Genomic DNA, 21,382 nt, shown 5'->3' on the forward strand with positions numbered 1-21,382 from the left:
TTGTTGGGGTTTAGCGTCCCAAAACCCCGATATCATTATGAGAGACGCCGTATTGGAGGGTTCCGGAAATTTCGACCACCTGGGGTTCTTTAACATACACCTAAATCTAAGTACACGGGCCTCTAGCGTTTTCGTCTCCATCGAAAATATGGCCGCCGCGGCCGGTATTCGATTCCGCGACCTGCGGGTCAGCAGTCGAGCACCTTATTCACTAGACCACCCTGAAGTGTTGCAGATCAGCATAGGCAGTCAAACAAGAAGGCGGGTTTCACGATACTTTATATCAGTCTAATCTGTTTCATCCCTCTTTCACCAACACTTAGCGGAGAGGAAAACGCGGCCTGGGTAGCATGTCATGAGCATAATGAAGTCGGTGCTTTCCGGCGTCTTTAGTTATCGACTAAAACGCGTTCTTGGGCTAGTTGGTGCATGGTCTGACAAAAATTTGGAGGCACAAAGGAACGAGGACAAGACATGACAGGACTGGTGCCAAACTAACAACTGTTTTATTGGAAAGAACATTTCATTCCTGGTAGCTTCACGCGCATGGGCGAGTCACATTGACAATCAAGGTAACAGAATGACAACCTACTTTGAGTTATCAAGACTTCTCTAAAAAGTGCAATTCGTTGCGATATAAATTCAAGGAAGGCACACTAACACATTGGGCACCCTTCTTATTTATGCAAATAGCCTCCAACAATTCTCTGGCCACCTGGTTTCGAATTTTTCCAAGCACCCTGGTTTTGAAAAACCGGGGCGCCCATGCGCAGGACTTGCAGTGCGAAGGCAAGTGTAAACCAGATACATTGTTAAGGGAGGCTTCATGTTCCATTAATCGGATATTTAAACATCGACCAGTCTGGCCGATGTATGTCCTACCACAGCTGAGGGGTATTTCGTAAACCACCCCAACTACGCATGGGCAATACGGTTTTACATGCTGTATGTCACAGGAGGCCTTATTGTTTTTCTCAGACACACGGGCGCATAGCCGCGAGAGCTTATTAGGGGCGCTGTTGGAACTAAGGTGACTTTATTAAAATGATTCTTTTTAAGAAGATCATTGAACAATATTGTGCTTGCAAAGGTGTTGTTGCTTTACCTCTGCTGGTAATTGAGCTTTAAAGAAAAATGTCTGTGGGCAGCGAATATAACACGGCAAGACGTCTTGTAAAAGCGCAAAATATTGAATTCATAAATTGAGGCCAACTGAAATTAGGGACGGCAAGCGTCTGTCTACACATTTTGAAACCCGCGATCGTCATCACCGCCTCAGAAGCTTGTATTATTTTCTGGAAGTTAGCTTTTTTCACACTAAAAAAAACAGCAGCGCTAAAGGACGTTCTTGCTTTAAAACTTTTAAGAAACCCGTGGGAGCCAACAACAATGTAATCGGACGAAATATTTTGAAGAGGCAGGGGATGCGAAGAAGGGCAGCACGCTCTTTCGAGAGTTCGTCGTTATCAAGCGCAGCCAAGCGACATGTAAGCCTCCTTTCATTGCAACAGAACTGCTGATTCACGGTCGAGCAGCCCAACCGGCCGCTGTTGCATGCGCTGCGGTTATCAGTCGTCGATTTAGGTTCGCGCTCGCTGCTTGCAGCGGATATCGTCGTCGTGCTTTTCTTATGTATTGTGGTTTTCTCGATTCGCGCGACTACGGCAAGCGTCATCGCGCGAATTTTGAACGTTGAAGGTCCATGCGCCACGTGGTGTGAAAAACGGTGAACTAGAAGCGATGTCCCGAATTCCTGGGTATGGTCCCTACGCTGGCCGCACCGACAGGTGATAAATGGGTCAAGGTTACGCATATGCTTGCCCTAACCGCGGGTGCGAGAGTAAAAGGAATCTTGTCTACAGCATGTTGTATACAAGACAGCGTTACGAATGCGTTTAAGTTTCGGGCTGTTAACGTTGCCGCTTTGTATTTGTAACAAATAAATGATTGAACGCTACTATATACGGTAGACCAATACGCACGAAAACAGCTTTACGGATGCATTCCGCGTTTTATGGCTTCGGTAATTTGACCTCACTACGTATGAAATTAAAAAAAAAATATTTGGCGTGCGTCGTCATAGTATCGGACATGCGCAGTGTCGGTTAGGTTTGTTCTCTCCCGTGAACCTCTCTCCGTCAGTCGGCAAGAGACGCGAGCCGACGGGCGCTATCGCTCGACAATTAAGCCATGGTTTAACCGCGTTCCACCACGGCCTTTTTCTTTTTGCGAGAGCCTCCACTCTGACAGATTTCTTTATTTATTCAATTGTTTATTTTTATTGTTTTTTTTTCGCTCGTTATACTTGTGGATCTAAGCGCTCGTAACGAGTCATCGACATCATGAGCGCTTGCATATTCACACCTTTAGTGAGTCCTCCTCGTTTTGAAACCTTTATCTGCTTGATCCGGAATCCCACTTTGACCCACTCACCATTACCTCTCGTTCCACGACAGCCTACAGAGGCTTGACTGGTCGTCTTGTACTCGAACTGCCGCAAGAGGGTGTCAATCTTTGGGCAAGTTGGCTATGCAGAGCAATAGGGAAACTGCGCGGCTTCTTCAGGCGGAGACAGAACCAAAGGGAACGACATGGACAAGCGCCGACTTTCAACTGAAACTTTGTTGTAAACGAAAAGTTATACGTCATGGAAAACAATTATCGTCAAAGGAACTCATTGAAGCATGACTTAAATTGCTGGCATCACTACACGTGTTCATCTATAGAAACGACAGTTCCTTCTGTGACAGACACATGGCTTACTGACACATGATCAGCCTTCATGCGCTATCTGGGCGGCTTCAATGAAGTTCGCGAGTGCGTTGATATTGGTATTCATTGGCAGACAACAAGATCAACGCACTCGCGAAATCATTGAAGCCGCCCAGATAGCGCATGAAGGCTCATCATGTGTCAGTAAGCCATCTGTCTGTCTGTCACAGAAGGAACTGTCGTTTCTAGATGAACACGTGTAATGATGCCAGCAGTTTAAGTTATGCTTCAATGGGTTCCTTTGACGATAATTGTTTTCCACGACGTAGAACTTTTCGTTCACAACAGTTTCAGTTGAAAATCAGCGCTTGTCCATGTCGTTTCCTTTGGTTCTGTCTCCGCCTGAAGAAGTCGCGTGGTTTCTTTTATATTATGTCCCCCCCCCCCAAAAAAAAAAAAAAAACAATGGCAAGAAGCGCTGCGTTTTGACGCATGTGGGTGGCGGCTCAGCTGGGAGGACCGCAGCACCCAACTTTGAAGCAACTTTCTTCAGGGTTAAAACCAAAAACTTTTAAATAAATAATTTATTTTTTTGGTGACAAACTGCCAGAAAACGCGCCACATCTCCTCCATCTTCGTGGCCAATGTTGTAGAAGCGCAATTATCGTCAATAGCCCTCGCAAATGATATTTTCATGGCAGTTTCCTTGACGTTTCTGGTCAGACGTTTCCTTTTCCGACATGATCTTTTCGCAACGGATAACGAAGCTCAGGAAAGTATGGGGAAAGTTACTCGTAATTAAAAAAAAAATGAAACTGGGTACATTATCACATCTAAGAAAACGAAATTGGACGAAAAAAAAAAGGCTTTCCGCCGGTGAGAAAGGGCCTTGAGAATCTCGAATGGTGGGTCTATTCATCGTGTTAGAATTAGTAGCAAGTGCTGCATCAGACAGACTGGCGTTGCAGATCTGTTAGTCTAAGCCTCTGGAAATACGGTCAGCATTAAATCATTTACCTTTCTCGCAAAGTTTCGTGTGCACGTATTCCCGCTGTCGCTCCCGTAGAGCCAGACTGGTACATACATTCCAAAACATGATTGAAATTATTTCAAAAATATTGATTACAGCGACCACTTGTAATCATATTCATAGCGCAAAAAACAAGACGCAGACACAAGTAACGACACAGGTCGAGCGCTAGCGCCCGTCCCGTGCATGTGTTCCTTACTTGTGTCTGCGTCTTGTTTTGTGCGTTACGAATATGATTACAAGTGATTCAAACCAGCTAGCCCGCATCACCGCCTTGAGCGACCACTTACTTCCCCAAGAAAGCAAATGACGAATTACTGGAAAGCAGTCGATTACTTCTACGTTACTTTTCTCCGAACTATTGGTGACATATGACGTACTGCAGCAAATATATAAACGAGCTGACCAGGCTATTTCACCGAGTCATCTGCGACTATTCTCGCGTTACCTTCACCATTAGACAGATGGCGACCAGTGCAATATGCCAACCCCCTTTTTCTCTTTTCCTTGCGCCCAAGTTCACTCTTCTCCTTCTCCAATGTTGAGGCTGGAGGAGAAGGATCCGTTGCAGACCTGACGACAAGTCCTCATGTCGAAACGTTGGCTCCAGTGACATTTCCTGTTCAACAGTATTTTCTCACTGCAAGCCTCCATCTTCCCCTGAACGTCTGTATTGTTTGGTTGCAGGAAATTATCTATTGAAAAACGTATTTTAATTATAATGAAGATTACTTTGAAAAGCGATCGATTCATCACAAGACCACGAAAGAGATTTGATCACGAGCAGTTAATTACACGTAATTGATATCGTACAAATCTGCGTATAGTACATACCCCTTGATGAGCTCCACGTATGTGCGAAGGGCTGTGCGGACTGTCGCTGCAGCCTTCGCGATGGGAAAGGTTTGCGCCTTGGGCAGCGAAGTACTCAGCTTATTCGCCTTGCCCTCGACGGCAGTGCCAAAGGCGAAGGCAGAGAAGGAACGGACAGCGCACGCATATTATATCAACAATACGATTCTTTCTTTAATGGCAATGTACATTAAATTATACACACTCAACGGATGCCCAGCGAACGTTGCTTAATGGCGACGGAAGTGACAACGTCTGGTGATAATTGGTAATAGCAATGACAATAGCAATATTTCTTTATATATACATAAACAAAATGTACACGACTTATGCTACACCTAAGCGAACAAAATAAATGGCGTGACAAATGAACGTGGAACATGAGCATGTATACATACACTTGTAAGTATAGCACGTACGGATAATCCTTTTTTTTTTCCCTCTTCGTCAGCGTAGACCCTGTGGTTTGTGCAAAGTGGTAGACACAGAGAAAGTGTTTGTACAGCGACGCGACTCTTTCCAAATAGAGTTGTGTAAACTGTTGGCCACTTATGATATGTTCCTTCTTCTGCTGCCATCCCGATGGCTGGGACAGCGGAACTGAGAAATTTGGCCGAGCTTCGAGGTCATTGCATTCAGACAAAGTGAATGGGCTCACGCTGAGGCGGCTCAGCTGCAGCAATACGTATGGCGTAACGAACGGCACTCGACCCAAAGGGCCTGCGGTCTGACAGAGCCCCTTGAATGACCATCGCGTTGACACTCTCGACGGCTCCTTGGGCCCAAACCGGACCGTACAAGCTCTTCGGAGATATACCTGCAGTAGGAAAGAGCTGAGATCCGAATTTTAGGAGATTGTGCGTAGCTGACGTCACAACGACAAGGCACAAAGTGTAGACGCGTAGTGGCTACACTTTGTGCCTTGTCGTTGTGACGTCAGCTACGCAGAACGTCTCCCGCTAATGCTGAATGTGGTAAGGGCCGGAGTAAATAATGGAACTGTTCTATTCTAGTTCAATTCCATTTCGTGTTTCGTATAATAGGCTCGTGTGGTCTCCCGTCTACGTTTTGTAGTAGAGGTTGCCGGCCCCCGACCAACGGATGATAATACCGGAGGGAAACTTGATGAAGAGGATTCTAACGTTGTACCACCCCGCAGCTTTCAAAACTTCTGCTGCGAAGCGCCGCGTTTTAAAAGGGCCCTGCAACATTTTCCCAAGTAATCGTCGAATGGCTTCATTACAAGAGCTTATTGCCTCACGAATCGACCTCCGCAAACATTTTTAGAATCCGTCAAGTACGAGCGGAGTTACAGGGTAGCCTTCGGTAGCCTTGTCACAGGCTGAAGTGTCTTATCTCAGAGATAACTTGCCTCATGTTCATGACTAATCACTCACGTAGAGTATTTTGTTGTTGTTGCTACTTTTGTCGCCAAGTGCATACGTGATGGTCTTTTGATATCCTTTCCCAGATGCTATTTATTCTGTTCCTTGTGAAATAAAGTTTTAGTTGCGAGTCAGCGCCGTGGTCTGTTGTTTCGTCTGTTCGTCCTCGTTCTTTGGCGCGTTTTATTCATTCAAGATGGAGTTACAGGGATTTGTCGCCCGCTTCAAGCGCTTTCTCTCTCCTCTCGCACTAGCGAGCGTGCTGAAAGCTACGCAGGGATGTCAAGGGGGCAAGAAGATGCGTCCCTTTGTCAGCGCGCATAATCACCTTGAGCAATTTCTTTTCATTTTTTCTTTGAACGCGCGGCTTACTTTCATCGCGAGCGCGCCAGCGGGCACGTTGAGGTATCCTGCGGCGGTCACGGTAACTATGCAGCTCAGGATGCTCAGATCAGCCAATGGCCGTGGTTTTTGGGTATATGGAGCAGTAATTTAGTTATATGGCATCATTTGTAGAGATAAGAGGGAGCGATTTCTAGCTGATTTTGAAAATTAATTGTAAATTCCAGTCCGCGTGCTGCGCTATAATGTTTGGCTCGCGTGTTCTGAGGAGCCTGGACTACCGATCCGCAGCCTTTTCTGACCATGCTGAAAAAGTGTTGCAGGGCCCCTTTAAGATGTAGCCATCTCCAGCTACCATCCTTTGGAAGCTATGGCAGGTGTATGCGGCTCTCGCGAGGAGCCCGGAGTACGTGCATGCAACGTTAAAATATGGCAACGTCTCTTCGTTCACTTTCCCGGTCAATGTTAAGGAAAATTAGCCAACCTCCAAAATGACATTTCACTGAATGTTTTTTGTTTCTTGTTTTTCGCAAACAGTACAATTAGAAAGCGGTGACAATTGGCGGGATTCTTGTTGGCCTAAGCTGCCATATCAAGTGTGCGCTGAACTCTTCCGAAAAGCATGTACAGATCTGACCTCGCCCATGCATCCTGTATGGATAACAAGGTGCAGCATCTGACTCCTCTATGACCCGTGCTTCATGGTGCGTCAAGGAGCGCGTCTGTCGGCGCTTGGCATAGGTGTACAAGATCGCCGCTGCTATACATACAGTAAGATTGTTGTCCGGGGTACTAGAATCAATGGCATCCGTGTCCAAGTCGTTATCAGCGTACACGGTACTGATAACGGAAAAAGGAAGCAGACACCACCGAATAACGACGAGACGTTTCACACTGGGCGGCGAATCTCCTTAGTTGTCTTTTCTTTTTTTCTACACGGAGACCACCGAATACATGAAACACATGATGCACGGACTTCGTGATAACATACAAAATGGATGTGTGTACAAAGAATAACCTATGCACATGCGGTATTTTGGCGCTGCGTTGAGCAAGTGCACAGAATATTTCCTTCTTAGAACGGCCTTCGTAGACCACTTGTCGCTTGAGCCAGCAAAATTTACCCGAGCACTGTCGAGCCTTTCTCACGTGCTCTACTTTTTGGGAAAAACATACCAGGCGAGACAGTACAGTTGAGATTGTATGGACACTAGAACGTATACTTATTTCAGCGCATTCTCTTCTTCTTCTTTTTTTTCCACAACGAGGGTGCACAATTCTCCATCTAGCATTAACATCGCAGTACACAGAACACGCGCTTCCTTGTGTCGTTTACGCTAACATCGGCCCACCGATTGCGAGATCGGAGAGACAAACAAGAGCGTTCTTCTACACACGGCTTCACCAAAGCTCGGTCGCAAAGCCTTTCGCAAACGACGCAGGCTCCGACATAGGGCTTGTGTGCGCAGAGGGGGTGAAGCGGTGTGGTAGGGGGCCGGTATACTGACGCCGTGAAATAGGTCACCCGAGGTACACAGCCCACGGCGTCGTCGCGCGCTGCATACAAATGGCAGAAGGGCCCCTCGCCCCGACGTGAAGCTTTCCAGAGACAGCGCGGACAGCCGGAGTCGCGGCGGGCATTCCTCCGTCTCCGGTTTTGAGTCAGTCGCCTTCCTCTTGGGAAGGGCGCGCGACTCGCCACGAGGTGGCATATCCGGCATATCTCCCGGGGCATTCGGTGAGACGCCCTGTCTGCGACCGCTCTCCCAAAGGTGATCGCTCTCCGACTCGAACCCAAACACCAAACACATACACCAACGCAGCCTTGCTCATGGCTCTTGGCTACTATACAGGACAGCTGACGAGGTGACCCTCTCGTTGTGAACGGCGCCGACTGCGCGCTTCGACTGCGGTAAGCTCCTACTACAGGAGATTCGGGGCGATCCAGTGACGGGTGCGCCCCAGGAGAGGAAACACTTATAATCGACACACATTTCAATCACGTATCACGCAGGGAGCGAGCCTTTGTCCACTGCGAAAAATATCCAGCAATGTGACAGAGTGCGCGCTACAGTATTGCAGAGTAAGCAGTACGAGGGTGCTACAGAAATCTAAAAGAGGGTCGAAGACCTAGACACGGATGTGCGGAAAGCGTGTTGTTCATGTAGACTGGTATTACCCACGTTAAGATCAATGCAACGTCAAGTACATATAAATAAAAATTTAAAGCATATTCTAGGAGTAGTCAGAATGGACGTAACTACCCTACACACAGCCGTAACGAACATGTCTTTTCTTTACATACACTTTTCTTCACCTCAGAGATCCATGGCTAAACATAAGCTCCCATTCTGGTCTCCATTCGAAATTCTGCAACCTCAAGTCTCATGTTTGAGCACGGAAAGGTGTGCTACCGCTTTTCAGTGGCGAACGAAGTTTTACACATCACACACGAGGTACAACAGATAGTGTGGGTGGTAGTCATTAGTGGCGTCCACGCGACTACATCAACTGCACTATGCAACATCAGCTGTAGAATCACATCAAAAATTATGTCGCGAACACGTATATGAATCTGGGACACTTGGCAAAACTGATCATACGGTTAACAGTTTCCAGCTCGGGCCCGTAGCACGCATGAAAGCTAAAGGGAGCGCTGGAAGGTTTCAGTGACAGCTTTTTGGTGGTCTCGTTAGTTACGTAACCTTTCGAACTTCATTGAGCGAAACAGTTTCGCGGACTTTCTGACAGCTGCTGCGCATCGTAGTTCGTAAGTTCAGCTGCCTTCCGCGAAAGAACAAGGATGGGCGCATGGGGCGTTTCTGCGGCACGTATTATTTCACTGACCAGCAGCGCTTGGCCTTGCGGGTGCGATATCAGAGAGCACGTGAGCCGCTGACGCTGCTGCAACATGCACTGAGAATAAGCACGGATCCGAACGGCGGACTAGACGGAAGGCGTTGGAGATGCACGCTGGTCACCTGGGGTACCAGCATGTACTCACACGTGTGACAGCGGCAACTGCTTGCCGCCATGGCTGGACAACTGTCCGATGTGACTGACCGGACTCATAGACTGTTTGAATGTCCGCACATGGGGATCTGGAAAATCACCAACGCCTCCACCGGCGACGCTGCGGCCTCGTCGGCGGCGACCTCCGCAAAGCCTGGCGTAGAAATTCCACCAGGACTCCAGCGTCTTCCCAGACCAAATCCAGAAGCCGGACGTAATGCCCACGACTAGACACATGAAGTACTTGACCATGAACATGAAGAAGTGCGGCCTGGGAGCCTCGTTGTTGCGTGGACAAGGGCAGCGCAAGCGGCGGAGCCAGGGCTCTCGGTAGTGGTGCTCGTAGAAGTAGCAGGCGATGACGACTGTAGCTGGAACCGTGTAGAGCACTGAGAAGATGCCGATGCGGATCATAAGCTTCTCGAGCTTGTCGGCCTTGGCGCGCGCCTGGGCACGAATAACGGAACGGATGCGGAAGAGTGACACGAAGCCGGCAAGCAGGAACGAGGTGCCCAACAGCAAGTAGAGGCAGAGCGGCCCGAGAACGAAGGCTCGCAGGTTGGTCAGGTCCTGGTTACCAACGTAGCAGACGCCGGCGACCGAGTCACCGTCCACGGCGCTCAACAGCACAGCCACGATGGTCTTGACAGTGGGCACGGCCCAGGCCACCATGTGGAAGTACTGGGAATAGCCCGCGATGGCCTCGTTGCCCCACTTGAGACCCGCGGCCAGCAGCCAGGTGAGCGTGAGGATGACCCACCACATGGAGCTTGCCATGCCGAAGAAGTAAAGCAGGATGAAGACGAGCGTGCAGGCGAACGGCCGGCTGCTCACGTAGTAGCGGACCACGTTGCCGTCGCAGGCGATGGGCTCGTGGCCCATGGCCAGCCGCACCAGGTAGCCGACGGACACCATGAGGTAGCAGAAGGAGAGAAATATGATGGGTCGCTCGGGATAACGGAAGCGAGCCGTGTCGATGAGGAACGTAAGCACCGTGAGGCTGGTGGACACGCAGCACAGCACGGCCCATGTGCTTACCCAGTACGTAGCGAAGGTCTGGTCGTAGCCGTTAAAGTACACCATGCGGCAGGGCAGCGCGCACTCCGGCGGCCTCGACGAGAGCCCGCGCGCGTAGAAGTGCGGATCGGACGTGTTGATGAGCGGCGCTTGACACGGGCAGTCGCAATCACCGCTCGACGCACCCCGGCCGCCGGGCTGCCGCTCGCGCTGTCGGGGCCGCGAACCTCCTCTGGGCTTGCTCGGGGGCACCGCAGGGGCCACCACGAGGCTCGTGTCGGCGCTGTCCGGTCGCGCGCCCTCCTTGGCGTCCATGCACAGCTGCTCCGTGTCGCCGTATTGCGGCAGCGCGTCACAGTTCATGCGCTCGGGCCACGCGAAGCCATACTGGCGCATAATGGGCGCGCAGCCCGCCCGCGCCCTCTCGCAGACAGAGCGGCAGGCCGGGACGCTGCCCGCATACTCTTCCATGCAGATGGGCGTGTATAGCGAGCAGAGGAAGAACTTGAGGTCGTCGGAGCATTGGATCTCCACGAGGGGCCAGAATTGGTGAACCTCCATGCCAGCCTCGTCCTGAGTGTCCTGGTTGAACTGGTTCGGCATGGACGTCTGGTTGTAGCCGATGCCCTTGCACATTGGGATAGTGATGTCCTCGCAGCGCTCCCGCGACCAGCCTCCGCCAGCCGAGGCCAGCAGCAGCAGGACAAGCACGTGCAGTCGCATGGCTCAGCGGTCAAGCATGCGGGCCCGATCACGAGTACGTCGGCCGTAAGCGCGCCTTCTTCCGGGCGCTGCACCTGCCACCTGCGAAGAACAAGCGTGTACAGCTGTCAGACAGCGCTTTCACCTGGCAAGCGCCTTGCTCGCGCTCCATGTGTGAACCACACAGTGCTCGGTCGCTGTAGCTCCGTGCGAGACACGTGCTTTCTAAGGCAAATGAAACAAATTTGGCGGGTTCTGTGATCTAAGTGCCAAGTTAAAATACAATCAAGAAGTGAAACGAAAAGGAAGTTGGGGAAGAAATCTTTTCCCACTAATACCCACAAAGATCGTGGCATTTCTACTTAAAAATTTCTGATTACTTCAAGTTCCTTCCTCATAATCTTGACTACTACCCTTCCATCGTCTACTTAATTAAAACAGGTTGCTATATCATGGAAACGGGCATAAAGGGAGTTAATGAACGAAGAATAACAATAAAGAATCATGGTTCCACTATGTTTAGTGAGTGTGGGTCTTTTCGAGGTCTGCTTGAGGCACACGTTGTGATAACTTGTGGCTAGTGCCAAACTGACACACTTAGAGAGTGTTGCAACAACAACAACAACAACAACAACAACAACAAACGAAAAAAGAAGAAAAAACGCAAGCATTACGACAAAATGTATAAGCTTCTCGCTAAATGGACCAGAACAGAATTGTACTTTGCGGCGTTGATGTGGGAAGTATAATTCTCTACGAGAGTCAAATCTGTATCTGCATCTGCTTCTTTCGCACTGTACCCAAGAACACTGCAATCTCCACTCTTTCTTTCACTGTACAGCTTAAAACTAGGCGGCAGCCACTGCGGCGCTATTTCTCGCAGACAAGCGAACGTGTTCTTTGCACTTCTTTCGCGTTTAACAAAGAAACCGATAAGCACCACACACCAAACGCAAACCATAAGCGGTCCTATTGGGTATTTGAGACGGCTTGCCGCTTTTCCTGACCATGTTCTGCTGCAACGCGCCTTTTTTCAAAAATTGTCACGTGAGCTTCCGGTCTGACGTAACAGGAATTACGGATTTTCTGCGCGCCCGGTGCGCTCACTTTCGATTTAGCCTAGGTTGAGGCCTTGAATTTCGGTGATTATTATCCAAAATTACATGTGTTTTTTTCTGCGATTTTAAAAAAAATGGGCATGTCGTAAATTGTCACGTTCTACAACTCTTCCATACAAAGGCCCTAAAGTGAATAATTAAAAACTTAAGTAAAGAAATTTTTTATTACTAATTTCAATGTAACTTTAGGTGCGGCGAAGTTTTTTCGCCGCGGCGTAGAGTTCGTTTGCGAAGACGACAGGGGCCCGACTGTCATAAAATTTTGATAAAAGATTTGTACTTTTTAAAAAGAACACCCTGTATATATATATATATATATATATATATATATATATATATATATATATATATATATATATATATATATATATATATATATATATATATATATATATATATAATGTGTGTGTTTGTGTGTGTGTGTAATCTGTGTCTGAATAAGGTGTAGTAAACGGGCAGAGGTGCTGCGTCACGAGAATGGCGACGTCTGGTCGAAATGACAGCGAGTTGTTTTGGAGACAGGATACAGGGAGGGCGGGTGCAATCGCGAGAATGAGCCGCTAAGTCCGGGGCCATTAGTGACCCCCCCCCCCCACCAGTGTCTAATCCCAGCTTATCTAAATCCGCACTTCCGCGCGATAGCGCCGTTCGGCAAATTCTCACCCGGGTAGAGAGAACCCAGGAAGCGGAAAGAGGCGTTCTGCGAGCACAGCCATCGGCGAGTGGCGCCCGCGCAGCGCGGCCGACGCCTTGGTGCACGCTCACGTGGCACTCAGCCAGATGCTGTTGCGCATGACGTCTTTACAAACGACCGAGTTTCTTCTCGCTGCTCCCGAGAAAGCCAGCGAGGTGCTTTACAAGTGTGTCACAGTGAAAACATATGAGGTGAAGAAAAAGAAATGTTTAAAAATAAACGCCAGGTCCTCGGGGCAGCCACCGAAGACTGCGTTTGGGTTTCATGCCGCCCTGCTGAACGTACTAACGGTTAATTAATCACGTCGTAACGGGGCAAGTCATGTTGAGATACCGGAACGGTTTATCATAACGTTGCCGCTCTCGTGCTTCCGTTACTTCTGCTGTTAAAGGGGACACCCGTACGTGTGACGTGCTATAGATTTAGCATGCCAGAAGTTGGCACCTATACACCAGAGCACCAGAGCACGCCTGTCTCGCACCCAGGCTGCTGGCGAGCCGAGCGGATACTCTGCACCCAGACGCGGGCTGACGGGGTGCCAAGGCGCGCGCGGGGCTGCATCAAGTAAACAGGGCAAGCTGCAGTTCTGAGGCTTGAAAGTGCGAAAAAGTACCCGTTCACGCCGCTTCTGCGTATAAGAGCTCGTCTGGGCACTACTGCGTCGTCTTTGGATGCCAAAACAAGCAGCGCAACAAGAGGATATTAGCGTTGTCTGCGACTATTACGACGCGCCACGGAAATAATGCCGGTGCGGTGTTTTCAGCTTCGCCGCGAGCGGATAACTGTGATTCAAGCAAAAAAAACTAGGAACCGAGGTGAAAATGCGCGAGTAAGTACACTAACTGCGTGTATTCTGCAGTGTGATGCCCACCTATTTCATTTTGCGAACCTAATTTGCGTGACACGCAGCTGGGTTGAAGGCAGGCGCGAGCTTTGTGTGGGGGTGCACTTCATATCTTTGAGCGTTTCCTTTGACGAAAATCTAGTGCAAGGTAGTACTTTCAAGCACAGGCAATCAGCATGCTTTGCCACTTTTAACGTAGTATTAAGCTTTAGTGCTTTCGAGGGCATCCACGCCTTCGAGATTTCGTCTTCAAAAGGTAATAAATGGCACGGTGCTCCTCAACAGCTGGCTAGAATTTCGTGCTTTCATTTCAGTGTTTGATTTCCCCAAATTTATTTGGACACGAGGCATCCAGCTGCACACAATACATATATTGGCACGTAAGTAAACAGTACTCGCGCCAGTGTCCTTTACGTCGCAGGCGTAGCTAACCGGCTTAACTAAGACGCTTGTAAAGCACCATCGTTACAAGAATAAAATCGCGCAGGTAGCTTCCAAAAGGGATCGCTGAACGATACTGCAGGTTATACTCTCTGATAGCATGCTTTTGTGAGCAAGACGCATTATTATAAGAGCGCTCGTGAAACAAAAATTACGTTCCGCGAAACTACCCGTAAAGCGTACTCTAATTATTACGCGATGCATGCTGAAATGATGAGCTTTCACAAAACTTTGTGCACAACTTGTAATACGGGGCAACGAAACATCGTTTCACTCTTTCGCGAGCTGCACTGCAATTACGATTCACGCGTACTACAGCGAGCACGTTTTTTTTTACAAATGTAACAGCGTACGTATCTGACGAGGTTGCTTCCACAGCCCACTCAGCACGTACTGTATACATTGTGGACTTGCATGAGCAAGATGTTCTTTATGTTCCAATAAAATCAGCGAAAATTTCCAGGCTAGAAAAGACGCGATACACGCTTTCCGACGGGCTGAGTTTCGGGAGTTTTACGTTTGCTCTGTGTAGCGTCTGCTGGCGTGGCAGCCCGCGCATGTTGTTTCGTTGCGTGTGCGATAGATGGCGCGACGCGCGATGCAAATATGGCGATGCGCATGGAATTCGCTGTGTTCTGGTCTATAGCTTGTACGAAAATGTGAGCCGGGGTAACGCTGTCACTGAATGCCTGCATCTGTCAATAAGGTAGGCCTGGATTATGCAGGTACCCCCTTCCCCCCCCCCCCCCCCGCCCCATTGTTTTCGCCATTATTCATTTGTTGATTTTGCATTTAAGTTCACATACACTCTCTTGCTCCAGTATCAGATAACCATCTTGAATGGGCAGCGCAAAAGACGGGGACACAAGGCAGGAAGGAACACAAAACCACAGGGCTGTTTCGCAACTAACTTTATTATATAGCACACGCGTATTTAAACCGTCACTTACACGCGCATGTCCTCACATAGATGACGATAGTTTTGTGCGCTTACAAAGATTAAACATGTACAATCTCTTACTATGTTAGGAAACGATTAGAAAAAAAAGAATTTCACTTTCATACAGTGCTACTGAAGGTATGCTTGTACATTGAGTCCCTTTTTTGTTTATGCAGTCGCCTTCAACAATATCTTTAGTTATCTGATTGTTATGTGTGTAAATACAAGTGGTATCAGCAAAGATAGGGGTGCAGCCGAGTTCAGAACAGTGCCGAGCAACATTCGAGTACGGTATCCTTTCTAGAGAAAGCTTATGTGTTGACAATATATATATATATATATATATATATATATATATATATATATATATATATATATATATATATATCTTGCGCTGCTTATTCAAGGTGTGTAACCAGTGTTCCAACTCGCCCAATTTTCGATTCTTCTGCAAGGTAACCAGCCGCATGTTATCGGGAAGCCTGCGGACACGCAGTATGTCATTCCGAATAAATACTTCATTACGACCAAGAATATTCCATTTCCGCCATTGGGCTACGGGAGAACTGCCGCGGCAGCAGTCTGTCATCGGACTCAATCATTCATTACCGTGCTCATGCTGGCTTGCACTCAAAACGTGTGAAATGTGCGCACCCGCGGACACCTTGAAACCGGGTAGCCAGCAAGAGGCTGCCATGACTCCGTCGAAAACCAAGAGAAAAGGTGTTACTGATCACCTTTTCATGCATGACCTTTCCGCTGACTCGAAACTCGTTAACCCCTTCGTTCAAAAATTGCGCGTGCGCGGCCTTCTCATGACTTTGGTGCGCCGCCTGTCCTAGCTCCGCGAATAGAACCTCCCGGTGCGCCTCTTTAGTTACAGCGTGAACTTCTAACTACGAAATTGTAAACAACGAATTCTTCGGTAATATCGAAAATTTCCTTCTCTGGCACTCTGGCATTGGCACGGACCGCTTCTTCGCTCCGTGAGAGGTCGGTAGGTTTAACTTCCTAAAGCGACTCAGGCTGTGGGAGACGCCGTAGTGAAGGGCTCCGTATAATTTCGACCACCTAGGGTATTTTAACGTGCAGCGAAATCGCACTGTACACTGGCCTCTAGCACTTCGCCTCCATCGAAATGCGACCACCACGGCCGGAATCGAACCTGCGTCTTTCGGGTCAGCAGCTAAGCATCGTAACCACCAGGCTACCGTGGCGGCGCTCCGCGACCTGGATTCACACAGCTCAATGGTTATCAATAATCTATCTCTCAAGATCTATCTCTCAAGAGGAAGGTATATAACAGCTGCATCTTACCGGTACTTACCTACGGAGCAGAAACCTGGAGACTTACAAAGAGGGTTCAACTTAAATTGAGGACGACGCAGAGAGCGATGGAAAGGAAAATGATAGGTGTAACCTTAAGAGACAGGAAGAGAGCAGAGTGGGTCAGGGAACAAACGGGGGTTAAGGATATCATAGTTGAAATTAAGAAGAAGAAATGGATATGGGCCGGCCACGTAGCACGTCGGCAGGATAACCGGTGGTCATTAAGGGTAACTGACTGGATTCCAAGAGAGGGCAAACGCGTGAGGGGAAGACAGAAAATTAGGTGGGTAGATGAGATTAAGAAGTTTGCAGGTATAACGTGGCAACAGAAAGCACAGGACCGGGTTGATTGGCGGAACATGGGAGAGGCCTTTGCCCTGCAGTGGGCGTAGACAGGCTGATGATGATGATGATGATGAATTGTTTTTCACTAGCTAGTCTATTTCGCTGATGCTGTACGCTCTATATATCACGATTGGTCGGAACTTGTTCTATAGTACTAGGAGCTGCTCTGTAACACTGGCCCGTGGTCCCGTATTCATGAAATTTCTCTCGCACAAATGTCATTTGCGATGAATCATCAACCACAACCGCGGTAAGTATGGTTATCGCCCCGACGAAGTAGTAATAGTGCGTGTAATTAGGCGAAAGCGTGCTTGTTCATACCGCGCGGAACCGTACTAAAAGAAAGAAATTCGGCAGGTCCCACGCGTTGTGGGAATCGGTTTCATGCGAAGCAGTCAGCGAGTACTTCTATGCTGCATTTTATGGCTTTGAACCAAGCGTTACGAGGTGGATCGACGTGTTTTTGTAAGTGTAGTAGCTGTGTGCACATCGTGGGCTTACCAGGCACGTCGACAACACTGGCGTTTAAAGGGTAACTTATGGTGGGACCTAACGTCAGCCCTCACGTTAGAGTACATACGTCAGTATTATCGAAACTAAGTGCACTTTATGGTGCAATCACGTGAATATTATATGTAACTTTCGTTAATGTATTCCTCCGGGGTCGAGGAAAGCTTCAATATAGCTTGCTGAATCATAGGAATATAAATGTAATGTTTATTAGACTGTTATAAAAGCGGAGCCAACACTGGAACCACGGAGGTTATACCTGATATGACGCTTGTATCGTAGGAGTACATATGTAGTGTTTATTGTTTTCTTATACAATTATACAGCCAGCACCGCAACCACAACTGATGTTCCACCGACACTACGTCTACGTAGGGTGCTTTTCCAAATCAGTTTCTAGACCTGGCGTGGCTCTATGGTAGTGTAGCCGACTGCCACGCAGAATGCTTGGGTTCGATACCTGCTGGGATGCTAATTTTTATTCTTTACATTCGTCGGGTCAACGCTGCCGATGTCGGTTTTTCTTAATGCTCTCGCATCTAAAGTGACAATGTCTGTTCTCGCCGTTTCTGGATAGATATAAACTGTCAATCACCTGTGGCGCATACCCGTACACCGCGGCCCGTGGTAAACGGGTATGTGCTACACGTGTCTGGAAAAAAGGGTTTGACGACGTACGCGACGGGATTTTCACGTTGTTCATGTCATGACCCGACAATCATATTCGTCAAATCATCTTACCCTCCCATGCCAATTTTGGTCTACACCAAGTTAAAGGGCCCCTCACCAGGCCACATAGCAAATTTTAGTTAGACGCTGGAAGTTGTTGTGTGCCGAATGAAGAGCAGTATGCCGCAAGAATTTTTCCAATCGGTTCATTACGAGCTGAGAAAAACAATAGTTTGTAACGGCGCGAAACCATGATGCGAGGAGGCGAGTTTCAAACCCTTGCCACTCGCCCCGTGTAGCCTTCGCAAGCCAAATCCCTTCCCGGCCCTCTTCACTTGACACATACGCATGAACACGTCATGCGCATGCATGGTCACGTGCGCATGACGTGCCCGAGCCAGCCCGAGCACGCGAGCGGCGTTGCACAGCCGCTACCTTTGTTTTTATGTAGCGGCCGTGGGCGTTTTGTCGGAGTTCTCTGTGGTGTACTGCCTGTTTCTGCGGGACGGGCATGAAAGTTGAGACATTTGTACGGGCACGAGAGTGGCGGTATCATGAGCCAGTGTGGCATTAACGTTTACTTGGACGCGGTAGAATAAATGAGCATAATGAATGCTCGAACGCGCCACAACATTACTTTCATTTCCAGGGCTGGCGTCTGCTCGATGCGCTAACCGCGGGGACACGAACGCATAAGAAAGGGAGGCACATTAGCCCCGCATCTCGCTGCAATTCACAAAAAAAAAATGAAAAAGACGCACACATTCCCTTTGCGTGTCTAATTATTTCTCTCAAGTTTTATTAATCTGTTCAAGCAACAAATTACACAAACTACACATGTCGTGTCAAATAATTATCGTAGTGTCACGTGCTACTGTTGGCGACGTCAGAGCACAGTCGTCTACGTAGAGGAGCGACGTCACAGCACTATACATCTACGTAGGGCCATTTTCTCATGTACGTCATCCCCTCATTCTCTAAAGCGCGCGCCCGCGAGAGGAAGGGCAAGCAGCGTTCACCTTGAAATTTGACCCATTTCCGCGGCGCGTAGCGTTGCAAATTTTGGCAGACGTGATCGTGAACGCCCAGTGTATGCATTGCGCTCGTTAGCTCAAAATTGTCAAACCTGGTGAGGGGCCCTTTAAGGAGGCGATCATGAGAGCACCTAGACGTAGGCGGCTAGATAGATAGATAGATAGATAGATAGATAGATAGATAGATAGATAGATAGATAGATAGATGGATAGATGGATAGATGGATAGATAGATAGATAGATAGATAGATAGATAGATAGATAGATAGATAGATAGATAGATAGATAGATAGATAGATAGATAGATAGATAGAAACGCTCAAAGTGCCAAAGGTTCGCTAAGAAATGCTTCGCATTTAAAACGTGTGTGAGCCGATCCCGAAGATAGTGAAGTATAAGAATATGGGCCGATCCCGAAGGTAGTTCTGTCCAAAACAATAACTTAAGTAACGAGCTCCTTGTAAGAACGGCACAAAATCAAAAGAAAATAATTTGCTGGTTTCTCGGTGATGAGGCACGCCGCAGTTGGGGGCCCCTGGTCAATTTTGCCCATCTGTTGTTCTTTACCACGTGTCTGATGCGCGGTATGCCAACTTTCTTGCATGTCTTGCAGGTGATGCATAGGTCAAGCTAAATCTACACAATGGCGGCTAATGTTGAAGAAAGATACGGCTTTCTGGCGTATAGTCTCTTTTCCCACCCGAATAACAAATTTGGAACAGCACACCATCTATGTATACAGTAATGGGCAAAACATCTTGTCTTTGTTCGATGCCAACCGTTGTTAACTCCCCTTTTCGCTAAATGGATTGACCGACTGTGAAACTCTTGCGAGTGCCAAACGCAGCGAAGCATCTAAGTTAATTCGCGTAAGTAAATGATGTAATGCAGTCCGCACTTGCAGACTGATCAAGACCGGGCAACTTGTTTTAGGCTACGACAACTTTTGTTGCATAGAGATGCAGGACCTCAGGGGTGAAGGGAAGGAGGCTTGCGAAAGCCTCGGCTCCCAAAAAGTAAAACAAACGGTGGAACAACGTTTCTTGCCACTTAAAACGTCATTAATTACTCGCGCGCTTACATAAGCTTACGCGGCTATATGTATATCGTATACATAGGGAAACTTCAGCGGCCCCAGTGAGCAGCGCATGTCGTTCCCCGTGTGGAGCACGTTGCGCGTAACAGTAAGCGAACGTATCGTGCCACGGGGCTCGCGTCGTCGCCGGGGCGGCGGCCAGGCGTGGCGGCAGGTGCCCGATCAATGCGGGACCCCGAGCGCGCGGTCGCAATCCGACGCAACCCCCTCGCTTATTTCGCGGCGCACGGTAGAGACGTGCGGGGGCCGTAAATCCAAGCCTGCGTGATTTTTACGAGCTGTTAACGTCCCGGGCCGTTTTGTCGAGCAGAACCCAACAGCGTGTGATCGCTGGCCGACGCGACGGGACGCTTTTGTTATTGGCGCTGGTCACGCTCGCCGCGACCGCGCCGCAGCCGGCGATTTATGAGGCGCGAAAGCTCGAGTAATAAGTGCTTGCTTAAGGGCACTCACGGCGCGCTTCCCTCTCCCCCGTGTCGAACACTGGTGAGAGCCAGATGAGGCAGCGGTGCGCACCCCAAATGGTTTAGGCGACAGTGTTGTTACAGTGGGTCTTGGATTCCGCTGAAAGATCGCACTAGACAGCGACTACATCATGCGAGACAAAGTGTATCAACCTGCTTGTAAACATGTATACCTGCGTGCAATCAAATATTATAAGACTGCGCGATACACAGCGCCATGAATTATAGAACTGCGTTTGTTTGTGGATTGCGAATGCATACTGGCGTGTTAGCGTCGCGATTTTGTTTGTGTGCGCGCATAAGTGGAGGTGTAATTTCAGGGAATGCAGCAGACGTGCATATCTTCGCATTCCTGAAATACGCGAGCTGGCAACGCTGGACCGCGTATTGACGCACACGTTCCCCTAGTGCAGGGGTCTCAAACACGCGGCCCGCGGACCTTTCGATAGCGTCCCGGCCTGCACATGACTGCCTTCATCCCATACTTTTTTCATTTTCTTAACAAGTACGTTCATGAGCGTTCGACTTTGCTAAATGGTACTAGCATTATTTACTCGCATATTGCAATCAATAGCGCTTTGTTCGGGTACGTTACATAGACGTGACTGATCTGAAGGATTTTTTTTTTTCGTGAGGCACCCTACGCGGTGTGGAACAAAAGCTCTATGTTTCAGAATCGGCGTCCAGATTTTTGTCATCCTGGAAATCGGTATGGTATGGCCCATATATACAATAAGGAAAAGGCCTTAGTTCAAATGTCAACGTTAGCTGACATTTTAATCAGGTTCATTTTCCAGGTTCATTTTGTGTTATATTCCATTGCTCCATAAACTGGGTTCCCTTGCC

At 48.5% G+C, this 21,382-nt stretch overlaps 1 protein-coding gene across 1 annotated transcript in view; it reads right to left on the bottom strand.

The window, feature by feature from the left end:
- Positions 1 to 4,743: 4,743 nt before the first annotated feature.
- The window catches only part of LOC119379000 (frizzled-5), a 73,960-nt gene continuing 57,321 nt past the window's right edge, over positions 4,744 to 21,382 (bottom strand). The window contains exon 2 of the mRNA XM_037648124.2: positions 4,744 to 11,154. Coding sequence (XP_037504052.1) covers positions 9,322 to 11,073 — 1,752 coding nt within the window. The 5' untranslated portion in view covers positions 11,074 to 11,154 and the 3' untranslated portion in view covers positions 4,744 to 9,321. The remainder of the gene's footprint in view (positions 11,155 to 21,382) is intronic.

The sequence above is a fragment of the Rhipicephalus sanguineus genome, chromosome 1 (genome assembly GCF_013339695.2).
Source record: "Rhipicephalus sanguineus isolate Rsan-2018 chromosome 1, BIME_Rsan_1.4, whole genome shotgun sequence".
NCBI lineage: Eukaryota > Metazoa > Arthropoda > Arachnida > Ixodida > Ixodidae > Rhipicephalus > Rhipicephalus sanguineus.